This window comes from Protopterus annectens, chromosome 8.part0 (assembly GCF_019279795.1).
Source record: "Protopterus annectens isolate FY-2018-M chromosome 8.part0, PAN1.0, whole genome shotgun sequence".
Classification (NCBI taxonomy): Eukaryota; Metazoa; Chordata; order Ceratodontiformes; family Protopteridae; genus Protopterus; species Protopterus annectens.
Window position 1 is genome coordinate 334,926,417 of NC_056741.1, and position 19,000 is coordinate 334,945,416.

The 19,000-nt window shown below is 44.1% G+C and overlaps 2 protein-coding genes across 7 annotated transcripts in view; one reads left to right on the forward strand and one right to left on the reverse strand.

The window, feature by feature from the left end:
- The window catches only part of LRRC71 (leucine rich repeat containing 71), a 2,015,367-nt gene that overhangs the window by 630,124 nt on the left and 1,366,243 nt on the right, over positions 1–19,000 (forward strand). The gene's annotated exons all lie outside the window — the stretch shown is intronic.
- The window catches only part of LOC122808792 (non-structural maintenance of chromosomes element 3 homolog), a 131,979-nt gene that overhangs the window by 9,884 nt on the left and 103,095 nt on the right, over positions 1–19,000 (reverse strand). For all 4 annotated transcript variants that reach the window (XM_044079836.1, XM_044079835.1, XM_044079838.1 and 1 more), the window contains exon 5: positions 17,190–17,269. In XM_044079836.1, the coding sequence (XP_043935771.1) occupies positions 17,190–17,269 (80 nt within the window). The remainder of the gene's footprint in view (positions 1–17,189; positions 17,270–19,000) is intronic.

Here is a 19,000-nt window from a genome sequence, read left to right on the forward strand (position 1 = left end):
CTTTATCTGAAGCTCCTGCAGCTACTGTACCCTGAAGAGCATCTCCCAGCTCTTTAAGGATATGGGTTAGAAAGTTGAATGAACGCAGTGCAAAAGTCGCTGAACTGTAAGTGTGCATCCCATATCTATCCATGATCCTGGAATCTCTGTTATGAGGATGGATAGAAGAGGAAGTTTCCAAAATTTCCTTTTTGGTGGCTGCTGCCACCACCACGGCATCAACTGGCACACCCTTGGTCAGAAAAGATTTGTCTTGTGGAGCAGAGAGAAACTTATTAGGCCTCCTAGGGACAGGCTCCATGGTGTCCGGAGACTCCCACGCCCTTCTTTGACCAGCTGTATAAGCTCATCAAAGGGAGGGGATACACAAGAGGTGGAGGGCTGAGACCCGAAAGCCTTCAGGAGAACAGACTAGTCTTCAGTAGGGTTGGTGGACTGACAGTCACCCCTCTGCCTAAGGATTTCTAGTATTTCAGCAAATGAGATCTCCTCAGAGGGGGACATTGGGGACCCTTCTGATTCATCCAAGTTGGTATCAGATGTCAGCGACTCCTGTGGGGAGTCTAGATGCTTCCTCTTACAAACGCTCTTCCTGGGAACCTCATCAGTGGGAGCTTCTGGTGAGGTCTCAGAGCATGAGCCACCCAATGGGGCTTAGTGAGACTCTGGGTCTCTATGCTTAGCAAGGAGGTGTGAAGCAGAAGCAGGTGTTTTAGGAGAGGAAGAAGCCGGACCCGAGGTCGAAGATGTCTTAGGAGACATGACTCTCCTCATGGCTTCAAAGGCACCTCTGATCCGATGCGAAGGGACCGACGGCTCTGAGGAAACAGTAGACACCCCTGGCACCGGGACAGTGGGCTCAGAGCCAGAGGTAGGAGCAGAGCTCATCCAAGCCGAAGCCCCGAGAGGCAGAGTCAGAACCGACAAATCGGTCCAACTATCCTCCCCGGACCCAACCAGAAAGTGTCTGCTTTTAGATTCATCGATTGGCACCGAAGATGTCAGAGTAAACTGAGCCTAAGACAATGCAGCAAGCATCGGCTTGGAGTTGTTAAAGGAAGGCAGCAGAGGGCAGGTTCAAGTGGGGATCCATTACTGTTGGAATCAAAGGAAGAGAAAATCCCAGAGACTTAGAAATGTTAGGAGCAGACAAATCTGGGGAGTCTGTGGGCCTTTTTCTTCTTCTCAATTCATGTCTCTGCCATTTATCTCTACCCTTGTTTTTGCCTTTTTCCTTATTCGTTGGCTTCAAAACATATTTCTCAGCTCCTTGAGTTGATGAGTGGTTGATACTGAAGCAGAAGAACCAGCCAAATCTCCCACAGAACTAAAGAGAAGTTGTTTTAAAAATCAGTTTGTTCTTTCTATCAAAAAGGGCTCATTGGCCGAAAACAAAAAGTGTCGTAAGACATCCAAATGATATGGACCAAGACATATCACACTCCAGATTAAAGATCCTGAGGTAGAACTGTGCCCACCCTTTTGGCACTTCTTAAGCTAAAGGCCTTATCCATATTCCCACAACAAAAAAATATGACACTACATCCACATAGTATGTTAAAACAGACTTGGTTAGGCATTTTTGGACAAAGTTCATTTTAACTACAGACAGGATATTAAGGGGCAGTTAATGCACAAGTCTCTACATAAAGATATACTCTTTATCCCTACTTCAGTGGAAATATTTAAAGTGCTTTAAGAATGGTAAAAATTAAGCAACTTATCACCTGCCCATCAACAAACTTATCAGCAACTGCCTTACCAAACAGCCTTTTTATATAAATTGGTAAGCAAAACAACATAAACAAAACATCCTGGTGAGCCAGGTAGGGCACCCAACACAGTAAGGGATCATGAACAAGATGCCCACCTAAAGAGTGGTGGAGTCTCGCAATACTGACTACACGGCTTCCTTTATTTTCCACACCCTTTGGCCAAAGTTAGTCATTCTCAGAAATGATTTTGCTCAACTTCAGAGCTACGGGAGGGAGAAAAGTCCAAAAGACAGAATCTACGGATTTCTAGAATTTGTAGGCATGCTGCCTTTACTTTAGAAACTGATATCACTGGCAGCTCCCATTTCGCCTAGCTTCTGGCAAGTGGCAGCTATAGACATGAACCTCCCTTTCCCCATACCACAAAGGTCAGCATTCCTCATGTGTACTGCTATGCTCATTGATGCTCACTGCAGCTTTTGGACAAGATGGGGGTGTTCACACTACTGCTTTCTCTTCATAACCTTGTATAGTGCTAGCATGACCGTGTTTGCATCCAAGTATAATAAAAACATAAAACACTGGCCCTCCAAGCTGCCAAACTCTAAAAATCGAAGAAGTGCTTTCATCCTTTAACTAAAGGACTTGATTAGAATCTACAAAGTAACACAGACACCTGTTTAAATACCTTCCCTATGTCACATAACCCAATCTCATGCATATAGTCAACTAACACATACAAAATCCATACAGTCTATCTTAATACAACTAGGATCACTTAAAATACAGAGAGATTTTTTTAATTTGCTGTATAAACAGTGAGCACAGAACTCGTACACATTCGATCAGACTCCATTGAGTACATCAAGCAGTCATAAAGGTGAGAGAGATTACTTAGCAATAACACCAATTCCTTAGCACTATTCCAAATAGCAGGCACACAACTGACGGCATTATGCACACACAAGCAGGCATGTATAAGAAAGGTGTGCATCAACAGCAATCCAGAAAACATGAAATGCTAATTGACAGACTGTTCTTCTTGGCAGTAAGGAGAATCTACATTCTTGAAATTGAGTGGTTACAAGTTTTTCAGTTTAAAGAAACCATGTACTTCCCTTGTTTGGATTATTATTCTAAGTACCATGAAATTAATAATTTTACTGACTGCACTGAACAGAGTATCTGACAAATTACTGAATAGTTTATTGCAAGTCACAGTGCTGACTGCACAAAATTGAAATGTCAAAATGTTACTCCTTAAAAATCAAAATATTTAATACAGTATACATACATATACTGTGTCAAAACATAGACCATCAACAAACATGTACATAAGCAGATATTTTGATTAACATTTTAAATATGACATTTCAATGTTGTATGCCCAGTATTATGACTTTCAGGATACCAGTATTAGAAACTGGTTAGGAACCACGGAAATCTACCTTCCTGAGACTAGGGCGTAACGTAATTCTCTCATCAGATAACCATACACAATTCAAGAATATGGATTTTAAATCATCTGAACAACTGTAGCAGTTCAAGCTTGTCACGTAGTCTAAGAGTCCATAGTGATAGAACTATCAAAATAGTGAAGGCTATGTGGAAAAAACAATAGTAAAGGACTTTCAATCTTGCAGTTTTAGAATATGCCAGTGTGGAATTAGAAATAGGTACCATATTGCTAACGTAGTAATTAAAAAAATATAAAAAACAGCTTTTTAATGTTAGACAATAAAAGCAAGGTCAAAAAGAAGCTAAAAAGACAAACACTATGGTGACATTCACTTAATCACAGAAGAGCAGAGATGAGAGAAGACTGATAATGTAGCAATCACTGCAAGATCAACAGACAGAACACCTCTAGTAGCTAGTCAAAAAGCTGAACCATGATCCTTTGTACTTCAAGTAGATGGTTGTCAGTTGTACACAAGAAACTGAAGACACCTCTACAGAAAATATGATGCAAGATAAAAAAGCACAGAAATACAAGAAGTACAAAAGGCAGGTGAAAAAGCAGTCTTACAAGTTGTAATGCAGCCAGAAGTATACTCACCAGCAAAAGAACAAGAACCATACCAGAATAAATCCAGTCCTGAAACCTTCCCAGCATTATCCTAAAACCGAAACCAAACTGAATATAGGTACCCCACTAAAAACATCAAGATATGGAAAACTGATTTTTTTTGAACAGCATCTTTATTAAATTATCACTTATGACAGAATCATACGTTTATATAAATTAATATTATACTCATTCCTCCCCCAAAATATGTTACCCTGTGTTTGTTCCCAAAACTCCCATTTTTTTTTTAATGTAATTTACTTGGCAGCGTGATTTTAAGACCAGACAGACATATGGACAAGTTCATATAGCTGATTCAGCATTCTGTTAAACATTGGAGACAAAGTTATTGAAATGCTTTATTTAAAAATAAAGTAGTTATGTCTTAACATAACGTTCCCTCAGTGTTGTTGATCTTCGTTCATTCATTACTGATGGGTTATCGGTTCCATCCTCGGAACCGAGCAGGCCAAATATCAAGCTCGTGTCAGCCAAAAACTCTCGGGCCAAGGTCCTACCCAGAATGCTCTACTCCATGTTACCTCAGATCGAGTTTGCAAGTTGATAAGTACAGGCTACCTCTGGTCATAACAGACCTACAATAAAGGAGTATATGAGATCAACCAGGAACCTCCGGATGGTGGACGGAGGGTGGGAAGTAATGAATGAACGAAGATCAACAACGTAGATGGAACGATATGGTAAGACATAACTTCATCTGATATTGCTAATCTTTGTTCATTCCTTACTGATGGGACAGAGTCCCCAGCTACCTGTATCCCTGGGCGGCTCTCATGGAAGGACATTCCTGAGCGCCATGGAGCCAAAAGAAGCTCTACCTCTGGAGGTCAAGTCCAATTTGTAATGAAGAATAAAGGTATGAGGTTTGGCCCAAGTCACAGCTGAGCAAATATCACTGAAGGAAGCCTTAGCATGGAAAGCTGCTGGTTGACAGATCTTGTAGAATGTGCTTTCACTCTGAGGCAAAGTGACGTTTTGTAGTAGATAAAGGTAACACAATTTCTCAACCATGAAGCCAATGTAACTTTTGAAACAGAATGACCTTGTCTAGATCCAGAAAAGGCCAAAAACACTTGGGCTGATTTACGGGTAGATTTCGTTCTGGCCAGATAAAAACGCAATTGTCTATGAACATCCAAGGAGTGCAGGCAATACTCTCCCTTGTTAGTGTGGCTAGGAAAAAACACTGGGAGATCAATAGATTGTTTGATAGACTGTTCTGACACCACTTTTGGCAAAAAGGAAGAATTAGTTCTCAGTGATACCCTATCCTTATGGAAGATAAGATAGGGAGGTTTAATGCATAAGGCTTGAAGTTCTGACAAGCACCTGGCCGATGTGATAGCAATCAGAAATAGTTTTCCAAGAGAGATTTCACATTGCGTGTAGACACAGGTTCAAAGGGGGGTGCTGGTAGAGCTTGCAGAACCAATGTCAAATCCCAAGGTTGCACCGGTTCTCTAAAGGGAGGTTTTAGGTGGACAACCCCCTTCAAGAAAGTTTTACAGAGTCTATGTGACATAGGTGAAGAATCCTGAAAACCAATGTGGAAATTTGAGATGGCAGCTAAATGCACACGAATAGTAGAAGCAGACACCCCAGAATGGAAAAGATGTGATAAGTAATCCAAAACCATCGCAACTGGGGCTCACAAGGGGTCTAATTGCTTATTCACTACTGCCCATAGAGAGAACCTTTTCCATTTATTAAGATGGGATTAGTCTGGTGGATGATTTATGAGATGCAATAAGAATATTACGCACAGGGACAAGAGGTTTTCATGCCTGGCAATCACTGGAAGTGGAGAAACCGAGTCGACCCTGTGGATGGGAGATCAATGTTTGGGATGGATTGAGGATCCACGGTTGATCTAGCAGGTGAGGTCAGAGGAAGGGAAACCAGACTTGTCAAGGCCAATATGGAGCAATGAGAATCAATTTACTCTTCAACTGTCATGCTTTCTTCAGAAATTGGGAGATGAAGGGAAGAGGAGGATAAGCATAAAGTAGACCTGAGAGCCAAGCGTGGACTAGAGCATCTCTCGGTGACCATCTCAGAGGGGAATCAGGGCAAAATAGTTGCTGCATTTGTACTTGGTTGGGGAGGCAAATAGGTCACAAGGCTGGCCCCAGCAGTTGAAGATTCCTGCCGCTATCATAGTATTGAGGGACCACTCGTGAGGGTGCAGAAAGCACCTGCTCAATTTGTCCGCTATCACGTTTGAGCTCCTGGGAAGGTGCATTGCAATTAGAAAGTGGTTGGTAGCTATTGCCCATTGCCATACTCTCAAGACCTTGATGGCATAACAGGCAAGATCTGGTGCCCCCTTGTTTGTTGATGTACGAGACCACTGACATGTCGGATTGGATTGCAATAGTCCCTGATGGAAGGATGTAATGAAACGCTTGCAACGCTAGTAGCACCGCCCTCAGTTCCAGGACATTGATATGCAAAAGGGCCTCTCTGTCTCTGACCAGGTGCCTTGGACCGAGTTTCACCTGACAAAGCCACCTCCACCCCATCAGGGAGGCGTCCGTGGTCACAGTGGCTATCGGTTGATGGGGGCTGAAGGGGCGAGACCATTGTTGGTGATTTCGAGACATCCACCAGAGTAAATCTTGCTTGCGTCTCTGAGTTACACTTACCTGAAAAGACAAAGGATGTACAGAGTATCACTGAGTGAAAAGTAGCCACTGATAGAGTCTCATGTGGAATCTGGCTAAAAGAACAATGGTGATCGAGGCTGCCATTGACCCCAAGAGTTGCAGTATAGATAGAGCGGGAGATTTGTGGTGACAGAGCAGCAGTTGAACCCATTTCCTTAATCTTTGGAGCCTGTGGTCCGGAAGGGATGCTTGTTCAATTTCTCGTGTCCAAACAGTACTCCTATAAATTCCAAAGACTGAGCTGGGGTTGTGTTGGATTTCTCCCAGTTTATAGTGATTCCCAGGCTTTGTGCTGTGAGGAGAGTGTAGTGCAGGGTTTCTTCCAGTAGATGCTTGGTGGGGGCAGTGAGGAGCCAGTCGTCTAGATATGGAAATGCCTGGAATCCTTGAAGGCACAAGTGAGAGAGAACCACTGCCATGCATTTGGTGACACACTGAGGGCTGTAGAGAGACCGAAGGGCACAGCTCGAAATTGGTAGTGAGTGGCTCCTATGCGGAAGAAGAGGTAGCTTGAGTGTTTTTCCATTTTTATGTGGTAATACGCATCTTTAAGATCTACAGAGCACATCCAATAGTCTTCTTCCAGAAGAGGAAGGATGGACTGATACCACCGTGACCATCCGGAATTTCTATGTTTTTTTTACAAATTTTGGTCTCTAGTCCCCTGTCTTTTTTGGCACTAAAAATAACCTTGAGTAAAAATCGGATCCTATCTGGTCTGGGCGAACCATCTGGATGACTTTTTTGTAGCAGCTTTTGTATTTCCTGTGCTGCTGCTTCCCTTTGACTGGGTGGAACTTCGGGTAATACTTTGGATGAGATTGGACAAAGATGGAAGGGGATGTGATAGCCTCTGGATATTATCCATTGTGCCCAAGAGTTGGTGGTTATATTTTGCCATGCAGCAGGGTACAAGGAAAAACGACCCCCGACTGCTTCCAGAGGCGAGCAGTCGGGCAACGCTTCAGGAGTGCTTATAGGGTTGGCCAGAGAAGGAATCTCTGAAACGCCAGTTTCGCGGACCTCCTCTTCCCCAAAAGGGGAGTCTTCCATTGGAGTTTCCCCTCTGCCTCTAGGGGAGAATTTGGTACGTGCGTCCCGAAAAGAGCCCTGTGATTTCCTGTGCCACATCTTCCCGCTCCTCTGATTTCTGGAGTAGAATCGTTGAGGAGTGGTGTGTCTGACACCAAATGGCAGACAGGGTCTTGCCATCTTCTTCACACCTTGCCACCGTATCTTTCACTTTAGGGCCAAACAAAGAAGCGGCCTCGATGGGGGCGTTCATGAAGGAAGCCTTAAAGGAGTCCGCGAAGTCGCAAAGGCGCATCCAGGCATATCATCTGGTGACTATACCCGCACCTACTGCTCTAGTCGCTCCTTCCGTTGCGTGAGAAATAAGATGCATGGAAGAGTTGGAAATGGACTCTAAGGTGGCTATCGGAGAAGGCATGTTGTCTCGGACCTCATCAGAAACAGCTCCTGCCAAGGTTTCAGAGAGCTGGTTGATAAGATCCCTCTGAAGTCTGGTAAAGTGTGCCAGACAGTTCAAAGACCGTACGGCGAAGGTTGATGAAGCAAGCACATGCTTCCCTAGTCGGTCTATCACCAGGGACTCTGTTGGGCGGATGGACAGTTTGGCTCTCTTCTGCCAAATCCTTCTTGGTTGTAGCTGCCACCACCATAGCATCTACTGGAAGACATCATGACCAATGTGGGTGCTCAGCTGAGGGGAGATAATATTTTATCCGATCTCCTTGGTATCGTTTCCAGGGTGTCAGGAGCCTTCCATGAGCGCTGGATGATAAGCTGAACGAGCTAATCGACCGGCGGGGTGATCCAGGAGGTAGGGGGCCGGGCAAGAAAAGCCTGCAGGAATACGGATACCGCAGAGGAAGGATTAGAGGACTTCCAGTCACCCCTCTCTCTAAGGATCTCGAGGATGTCAAAGGACACCTCATCAGAGGGTGACCTTAAGGACCCTTCCCAGTCATCAAAATCCATATTTTCAGTAGACGACTCCTCAGTGGAGTCCATGTGCTTCCTCTTGCACAAAGCTTTGCGGGGTACATCCTCAGAGAGAGGTTCTGGGGAAGACTGCACGGTGTCTGGTGGTTGTGGCTTGTGACAGCTGCAGCACAGAGGGGGGGAGAGGACTCAGACGTGGGGTTTGCCAGCAGAGGCAAGCGCCCTCTCCATGGCCTGGAAGTCTGCCCCCCACCAAGGAGGAATAGGAGCCCGGAACAGAGCACGACAAACTCGGAACCAGGGTCACATGCCGCCCGAAAAGTTGACCCCCAGACCAGGAGTCTCAAGAGGACTGTGAGCCGTGAGAGAGGGAGGATTCCTGGAGGGTGCCATAAAAAAAAAAATAAAAATCGGCATGGAACCAAGAATGTCCTCCCCTATGGCACAGCCACTGACCTGAAAAGAGCCCAATGCCCAGTGCACAGAGGGCCACAAGGACGACTCCGATTCCAAAGTGAGATCCACTACTGGAGTCAGAGGAAGGGAAGCCGCTGTCGGAGTAATAGGCTTCGAAACCTGGGTAGAAGTCGAAGGAGGAATGTGCGTTGGAGTTTGAGGAGATATACGTTCACCTGAAGGAGGGAATGTGGACTTCGACAAGTGAGAGACCTCTGGCCACAAGCAACTGGTCAACAAGCTGCAACAAATCTTGCTCAGAGATGCTACTGGTTGACCTCCTAGAGAAAGCAGATGGTGATTCTGGCCTTTCCAGAAAAGGATTATATTGACAACTAGCGAATAGATCCAAGGAAGGAGAATACTTGGTCCTTGCTATTTAGAGAGGTGCAGACCCCGGAACAGAGGACGTCTGCACCGAAGAAAACGGTGTGGAAGTAGTCTATGCCAACGTCAGCGCCATAGAAGTTGAAGATGTTTGCACCGTAAAGGCAAAAGTCTGCCCCAATGGGTATGGTACCATAGAAGAAAGTGTCTGCATAGGTAATAAGGGCGGTGCCAAGAAGGACTGCACCGAAGAACAAGTCAGTGTTGAAAATGTCTGCGCCGTGGAGGACAGAAACGTCATACTCTGAGCTGAAGGGGATTGTACCTGCATGGACGGTGCTGGTAAGGGCTGCGACGGAACTGTCGGAACAGTAGTTGTCTGCACCGGGAACTCTGATGCCGGTGTCGATAAGGAAGACATGGCTGGAACCAGAATCATTTGGGGCAGTGCCGAGCCTGGAGCCGACAGGGTCACAGCTGGCAGCAAAGTAGCAATCAATTTCACCTTCTTATGAGTCGACTCCCTACGATCTCCAGAAGGAGAAGGGAGCGACCTCGATGAGGAACAGGAAGAACGTCTTTTAAGGGGTTTAAAAGGACTGCGGTGGTGATGCTGCGGTAGCGTTGTTGCCTCACAGTAAGACATTGTCCTGTTCGATTCTCAGCTAGAGCGTCCGTCTTGTGTGGAGACATGCGTGGATGGGCGTACCTTCGTTGAAGGTTGTGCGTCAGGGCTGGCAACTCGGCACGTAAAAATCTTCTGCCAATCATTAGCGGACCAGAGTTCCGCTATGGCGACCCCTAACCGGGAAAAAGCCAAAGACACAAACAAACAGGAGGGGGTGAGCCCTCTGATCCATAAATAGTGCAAGAGAAAGGAGATTTGAGAAGTATCTTGAGAGACATTACAAAATGTTGTGTCCCCTCCATGCACCCACCAGCCTGGTAGAATTTCAAACAGGGAAACTACAGGAAAGGGAAATATGGGGGGGGGGGGGGGCAGCAGAAGACAAATTTCAGACAGGAAGATAAAAGGGACCCTGCCAGAGAATGCAGTTTTCCCACCTCAAAGGAATTGAGATTGTCTTGCTCTTCACTCTTTCCACCAAAAAAGGCAAAGTGAAAAGAACAGTACAGGAAAGAGGAGAGGTGACCCTTGTTAACACAGGGGAAACCGGGATGATGACCGCCTAAACCCCAACTTGCTCATTAAGTCCTCCCTTGCAAGGGCAAGCAGCTGGGTTACCCTCTACTGACAGGCTGCTAAGCCCTGAAAGAAATAGGGGCCATGGAAGAGGAGCTGTCAACAGAAGAGGAACATGAAAAGTACAGTTTTGTACCTACCATAAATGTAGATGTTCGAAGATCCACATTGCTGCAGTCCTTACACTTGGGTAGTCCACTGTCCTCGGTCGGCCCGAATATCAAAGTATAAGGCTGACGTCGGTCAAGGCGCATTAGACTGACATCAGGACGTCAGGGTACAAATGCGCATGACCGACGTCATATCCTCAGTCTTTTCTTGCCCCAGATGTCAGAAGATCCCAAAAGAAAGGTCAAAACCTAAAGACAGCAAACAACCAACCCACCACCCTTGCACTAATAATATGTACAATATATACAATAAATACAATATTTACAACCCAACCCACACAACCGCCTCTAACTACAGAGGGGAAGGAGGGAGGGTAAATTGGACTGCAGCAATGTGGATCTTCGAACATCTACATTTATGGTAGGTACAAAACTGTACTATGTTCTTCATCTCACATTGCTGCAGTCCTTACACTTGGGTAGAATCCCAAAGCAGAGGTAAGGGAGGATGGCAAAACTATAAAGCAGCAGGAGCTGCCAAAATGCCCTGTAAAATAGCAGTGGCAAAACCAGCCCTAGATTTAGAGTAAAGTGGAAGGTGATAATGCTTAGAGAAAGTATGCACTGAACTCCAAGTAGCTGCCTCCAAAATATCCTTAGTTGCCACCCACCTTAAAAAAGCTGTCGAAGTGGCAGTAGCCCTAGTGGAATGAGGCCTAATCCCAGCTGGAATCTCCTTACCATGATGGGAATAACAGAAAGCAATGCAAAACCCAATCCACTTAGAAATAGTTTGTTTTGACATAGGCTTGCCCTGAGAACTCAAAGCAAAAGAAACAAATAACTGCTGAGACTGCCTGAACCCTTTAGTTCTGCTCAAATAATATCGCAACTGCCTGTGTACATCTAAAGTGTGCAAAATCTTTTCCCCTTTATTTTGGGGATTTGCATAAAAAGTAGGCAAATGAATAGTTTGGTTTAAAGCCACACTAGAAACCACTTTAGGCATAAAGGAAGGATTAGTACGCAAAGATACCCTATCCTTATGGAAAATTAAGAAAGGCTCAACTGCCATAAGGGCCTGTAATTCAGAAACCCTTCTTGCAGAGGTAATGGCCAACAAAAAAGCAGTCTTCCATGATAAATCAAGTAAAACAAACCAGAAAAAAGGCAGTTCGAAATAACACCAAAAGTCCCAAGCAAAATCAGGAACACTTGAACGCAACTTTATTTGTAAAATAAAAGCGTTTTCGCTGCTATTCAATGCAAGCAGCTTCTTCAGAAAACGTTAATACAATAAAACGTTAAGCGCCCAGCAGTAAATACTAATTAAAATAGGCGTATACATCATGACATCACTACCGCACAAGTGGGAAATTAACTAGCGCTACTTGTAAAAGCAAGGCAGTGTTACAGATAAAATTAGATAAAACCTTATTAAAAAAATTTTCAGAACGATCAAACAATTTTAAGAATTACAAAGACTATAATAACAGAACTAAACTATTTGCCATCAGTTAATCTAAAAAAGTAAACATTCAAAAATTAAAGAAGTTAGAAGTATAAAAGTAAAACAAAATAGGTGACTTCTTGGATCACATAGCTCCCAGATATAGTATAAACCAAGTAGTTACAAATCTAGGGGCAAAAATATCCTGGCAGTGCTGTGTCCATACATTTTTGAGATACCATTGTAGCTTCCTCATATGCAGTTTGGCATTGGGAAGCACCAGAATACAAGATGCCATGAACCCCAAGGCTTGAAGGACTGTCTTTGCAGTCAGCCTGGACTGATGAGACAATTGATGGAAGTAAAGGGAAAGATTCTTTTGTTTGTCCGGGGTCAAAAAGGCCATCTGGGATGCTGTATTCAGTCTCACACCCAGAAAGCACATGTCCTGAGAGTGTACTAGACTGGACTTTATTTCGTTCACAGAATACCCCAGGCATCTTAGCACTGCTATCACATATTGCAAATGATGAAGAAGTTAGTCCCTTCCTTGAGCCAGAATCAGGCAATCGTCCAAATAAGGATAAATCTGTATTCCTTTTAGCCTGAAGAAAGCTATCACTGGAGCCAGAACTTTCGTGAACACTCTGGGCAGTAGATAAGCCAAAGGGCAATGCAGAGAACTGATAATGTGAAGTCCCAGCCCGAAGCAGATACTTCCTGCAACTGGGCCTGATAGGAACATGAAGGTAAGCTTCCTTGAGATCCAGAGTCACCATCCAGTGATCTTTGCCCAGCAGAGGTAAAAGCTGTTGTAACGTCAACATTTTGAACTTGGGAATGTCCAGATAAGTGTTGAGGATAGATAAATCCAAAATTGGTCTCCACGTGTTCCCCTTCTTTGGTACTAGGAACAGGCGAGAATAAAATCCTAGGCCCACTTCTGGCAGAGGGACCGGCTGTATGGCCCCTATTTGAAGTAGCAGAGAAATTTGTTTGTGAGCCTCTATTCTTTGTTGAGGAGGAACGTCTGGCATGCCTTTGAAAGGAGGCAAGGTATGGAAATAAAACTTGTAACCTTTGTGTATGATATCCAATACCCATCTGTCTTGGGTGATTAAACTCCAATTTTCCTTGAAAAGTGCCAACCTTCCTCCCAAAGGTGCTGCCAGACGAGAAGGCTCTGGCAGCTGAAAAGGTAGGTCATTGGGCCTGTTTACGAAAGGACTGACCCCTGCCCTCACCCGAAGACTGTGCAGGTGAACTCCCTGTTCTAGGCCTGAAAGAGCCCTGTGCTCTGCCCCTACCACGTCTAGATCTACCCCTAGACTGGGAATCATAAGAAGGATACGTCCACCCCTTGGTAGGCCAATTCCTACTAAACTTCGGAGGCTGGACCTGCAAAAAATCTTAGTCTGCATAGACTTAGCCTTGTCTTCCATTTTCTTTAAGACTGCCTCCACAGGTGACCCAAACAACACATCAGACTGTAAAGGAGCATCTAAAATCCTTGTCTTAACATGGTCAGATAAATTCTGATCCCTCAGCCAGGCGTGCCTGCGAAGAACTGACCCAGTGGCAGCCACCCTAGACGAGGCCTGTACAGCATCAAAACCACATTGCAAAGAATGCTTACCCACCTGTTCAGAAACATGTACCAAATCCTGTAATTCCTTACACTCAATACCTTCCGCCAGAGCATCTACCTTAGACTTCAATTGAGAAAGTAGATAGTTTTGGTATTTCAACATGTGAAACTGGCAATTCAAAGCCCTCATAGCTAAGGTGGAAGAAGTATAGACTTTCTTTCCCCATCTATCCAAAGCCCTGGCCTCTTTATCTGGAGGAACCGGATGTTTTACAACAGAAGCCTTGACACCCTTAGGCCCTTGACTAACAGTTTCTGGGTCCGCCCTAGGACTCTTAAAAGATATTTATGAGCTTCAGGCACCCTGTAATACCTATCCGGTTTAACAGGAGCAGGAGGCAAAGAATCAGGATTAAGAGAAGCCTCTGCAAACACATCTTCCACAACATCCAGAACAGGAGGTATAGCCAAAGGCCTATGCTGGGGTAAAAACAAAAATTCCCTAAGCCTTTTCCTGGAATCAGAGAAGTCCTGACCTTCCCACTTAAAATGTTCCCTCATGGAATGAAGAGTCTCTGAAAAAGAAAAATCCTCTGGAGGAGAAGCAGGAGTAGTAGAATCATCCACATCAGAATCAGAATAAGGAGAACACTCCTGCAAGTCTTCAGCCGAAGACTCTGAAACATCCGAAGCCTGCTCAAAACTCCCCAACTCTGGTTCCACCCTAGGCCTCTTATCAGGAGGGGGCAAAGAACCTCTAATTAAAGTAATTAAATCTTCTGCCATTTTGAGCATGTGCTTCTTGGGCACAGATCCTGATGAACTAGGAGTGACACCAACAGAAGCTAAACCTGGCCTGCCTCTGGGAGAAGCCTTGGAAACAGAAGGAGAAGGCCTAACCACCCTAGGAAGGGAGGGGAGTACAGTAACCTGAGAAGCCCCTTCAGCCTGACCTGCCTCCTGAGAGGCCACATCCTGCAATAACAAAGTCTCCCCTGGGACTCCAGAGAAACCTCGGCGGAACCCCGGTTCCACCGACACCTCAAAGAACCGGCGTCCGTGCGGCGACTCTTCCTGCCTGGGCTTAGCTGCTTTGTCTTTCGCTTCTTGAAGAAGCAGGCGTCGGAGCATCCGGCGGCATATTATAATTGCACCGCTTCGAAGACTAACCTGGCACAATCTAACCTTCGGCAATAGTGCGCTTATTGAACCTAGCACAAAAGCGACACCCAACAACGTCGTGCTCAGGCCCCAAACAAGGAATACACAAAGTATGATAATCTCTATGCGGTATCCGTTTCCCACAAGAAATACAGTTATTCACTTTTCTGACATCCGGTAAACCACTGAGGCAAGAAAAACAAAATATTCCCCAGCGGGTACTTAGCCAACTTTGACTCGGTCTGAAACTCCGAATTCGAAAAATTTCAGAACACCGAACGGCACTTGCAACGCTGCTTCTGCATCGGACCATGCGGCAAAAAAGACTGAGGATATGACGTCGGTCATGCGCATTTGTACCCTGACGTCCTGATGTCAGTCTAATGCGCCTTGACCGACGTCAGCCTTATACTTTGATATTCGGGCCGACCGAGGACAGCGGACTACCCAAGTGTAAGGACTGCAGCAATGTGAGATGAAGAACATCTGGGTCACCTGGCCAGACGCAATTTCATCCTCTTCTGCCTAGAGGGCTGGAAACATGTAAAGGAAGATGACTCAGTAAGGTAGAGAAAGGCTGCACTCTATTCAGGAAGGCACTGTGCAGGAACCCACAACAGTGCCCCCTGGCTCAAAGTGGTCTTCCAGAAGATACTCACATTAGTCCCCATCTTGGATGAACTAAGAAAAGCTCAGGTACACTGCAGCTGTCTGTTGTTCTATTCAGAAGGCATTATTGATGGGAACCTGCCAGGAACTGGGAAAGGAAGCATCTTACCATACACTCAAACTCGTGAGATGGTGCCAAGGTCTTCCACCTTGACCCAACAAGCAAAGAAAAGAATGGATGCTGCAGTTTATAGACTTAAGTCAAAAGGTATGAGAACAGCAAATCTTCTTTTCCCAACCTACCCCAACCACTTTTACAGCCACTCTGTCTGCTGGATCAGCAACTAAGGAATAAGGTTTTTACAATCAAAGACCAACATCCCAGATGAAGTCAACCGGAAGTCTACCTGCAGATGATTAGCTAATGTACTACTACATTCTTTTGAATACCATCTGAGGCAGCTTTCTGGAGTAATACTGTCTCCAGACTTTCAAAAATAATATATAGCAGATCTAATCACCAAGGGATGGATGACTAGGAAGCTCAAGTGAGTCTTCCCCACAAGTCCATCAGAGAAAAAGGAAATAATATCTCAAAAATGACCACTTCTCCAGCAAGAAGGCACCATCTTCAGGTCTGCAATGATTTCAAGGCCATGTTTCCTATCAAAGATGTAGGTTTCACCTTCTAAGCTCTTAAGAGATCCTTTCTGGGAAGGAAGGGATCCTGCACTCTCCTCAAGCTGCTAGGACCCAGTTCACATTATGGCTTGCCCAAATCTGGTGGTGACTAAATGATCAACATATGCAAGACACACTTGGTTGATAAGGACTCTCATTCTGCTGCATGTCCAAAGGGCACTACTTGATGAGGATAAGTCTGCAGCAGACCTCTCACAGGGGCATCTGGCTGGAGTCCCTACAGGTAAATTCCCAGACCTATTAAGTCTAGTTCCCATCAAGAGTTTAACACCCAGTCTCAAACAACTGAGCTGTTGGCCCTAGATCAGGCTCACATTATAACTCCTTCTCAAACAAAGCTGACCAGTCCAGGTGGACTGAGGGGGAAGCCTAAGACATGAAATCTTGCCCAGCTCAAAGTGCCAAACCTGGAGATACTACAATGGCCAATCCCTACAAAGAGGGTGGGTACTAGAGAGATTAAACCAATCATGCTGGGGTAATGCAAACATGCCGTGGATTTCACCCCCCCGCCCCCGTGTGGAAACTGGGAGTCCACATCTCCCATGCCTTGACTTCACTATAAATAGATACTAATCAGGGATGATCTCCTTTTCTGTGAAGCCTAGGAGGTCATTGAAACACCTACTTCTGGGAATAAAGGATCAAAAACATTCCAAAGAGATCATTATGAAGTGCAGAAAAAAACGCTTATGATTTGACTGGAGACCGAAACCTTCCTTATGGGCCCACGGATACGCTCCTTCCTCCAGTTTATGGTAAACATTCCTAGCAGCAGTAATAAAATATATTTTCTACTAATAAACAAAAATGGCCACAGACGCAGACAATTTGAAAAAAAAGCAAGGCTCTAGATCCAAACTATGAAGCTCACAGGCATGGGAAATCCTGAAAAAAATTATGACAAACTCTTGACTGATGGAAAAGGGATTACACAGCCTAGGACCCACCAAGGAGAGTCCTTCAAGATGGCTCTTGTAATAAAGAAAACGTTAACAGCAACACGAAAAGTCAACAGAACTGAAACAGCAGCAGATTATAAATACAAAGCTAAAATACACATGGTATACATTCACATGCACCTGACTACTGGTGAAAGTGAACAGTAGGACTGCTTCTCTAGATACCTAACAATGTGTAAACTCACCTGCTTCAAAATTTGGCTTACGCGATTGAGGATCTCGGCATAAATGCTTTTGTATTCTTTCAATACATTCTTAACAATATCTGTAAAACCGAAAGTGAAGAAATGGTCAGCAATGTTCTTTCTAAGCTACAGTTAACCAAGCAGCTTTCCTAAGATACAGTACATACTACATATGCCAGTAATATGCAACAAACTATATCTGTACTACCTACAGGTTTTACATAATGAACTGGGAAAAGAAAATAAATATGGAAAGCTTTTAATCTACATGCTACATACTTTAAATGAAAATAAAATCAATCTCAGGAGAGATTTAAAAAAAAAAGTTTCCAGAAGCCTGAAGACACTGCAATACTAGCAAAGTACTTGGCATGTGCAGTTTTGGGAGTGATACTGCAAAAGAATTGTGTGATGGGTAGATGTACAAATCTTTTAAGAGACACTTGCTTCTGCATTCAAAGAAGAATGGCATTTTAATTCTCCAAATTATAAATAAGCATCACAATCACCAAAGAAATTGTCCACTTCCTCCAACACAAAAAAACAGAATTTGGAGAAGGCAGGGCATTCCAAACCAAGTTTTCCCAAAGCAGTGTGCACATCTCCAGAATGCAATACAGCAAAATATTCCTTCACCCGGTCTGACAGTCTCCTGCAAGTTCTGCCTATGTAGAATGCTTTATAGGCATCACAGAAGCCAACATAAACAAAAGTGGAATGACAATTATAGAACTTTTTAAAAACAGCTAGACATCTGCAATGTGTAAAGAAGTAGCTGCGGCCCCTGTAAATAAAATCACAAATCACACAATGGTCACAGTTAAACATACCCAAAGGGATAGCTGCATTTACTGGACTGCCCAATAAGAACAGTTAATTTTTATTCTCAAAGAAATGCTCAAAGTTTGAGACCGTTTCACACAGAAACTAGGTGCATTGCCTAATATATTCGGGTCTATGTCAGAATAATGAAAACGCAAACTTAAAATGCTCAGGAGTGAATAATCAGAAACTCGAAATTGGTATTGTGGGGGGCTGTGCCCCCCACACCCCCACTAAATATATATTCCTATGACAAGATTGCACTACAGTGAGGAAAGGGCAAATATTCTGATCTTCAATGTACTGTGATCCCAAAAATACCACTTTCAAGTTTGATTATTCGCTCATGTGAGCATTCGAGAGTTTGCGTTTTCGCTGTTCTGAAGTAGACCTTAATATTATAGAGTTGCATGTCACTAGCAATCATGTCCCAGTTGTTAGTGATAACCTCTCTAATACTCTGCAAATCTCTACAAATAGGAAGCGGAAAACTAAGCTGTTTATCCGCTGACTGGGTACCAGTGTTCTTTTTTTGAAAGCTATACAGAAGAATGGGTTGGAACTTGACATGCCGAACCCATGCTACTTCAGCAAAAATAGCATCAAGCAAATTGAGAAGGTAGTTCTTATGCACAAGCACTTGTTAAAGAAAGTCTGCTTCAATGTGAAATACAGCATCAAAAGAAATCAATCTAGACAGTCTAATAAATTGTCAACGAACAATATTCTTCTGGATATAAACGGGGTGCAAACTAGAAAAATCTAAATACTTATTCCTAAAGGTGTTTTTCCTAAAAACATTACACGCCATCATGTCTTTAACAGAATCAGAGTCAATTACCAGTTGCACACGCGAAAAGGAAACTGTATCCACAACCTGACAGTACAAATTTCAGGAAACCAATACTCATTGACAGTGTATGTATGAAAAAAACAAGCTGTTCCTTATTTCCCTTCCAAAGAAAAAAGATATTGTCAATATAACAAAA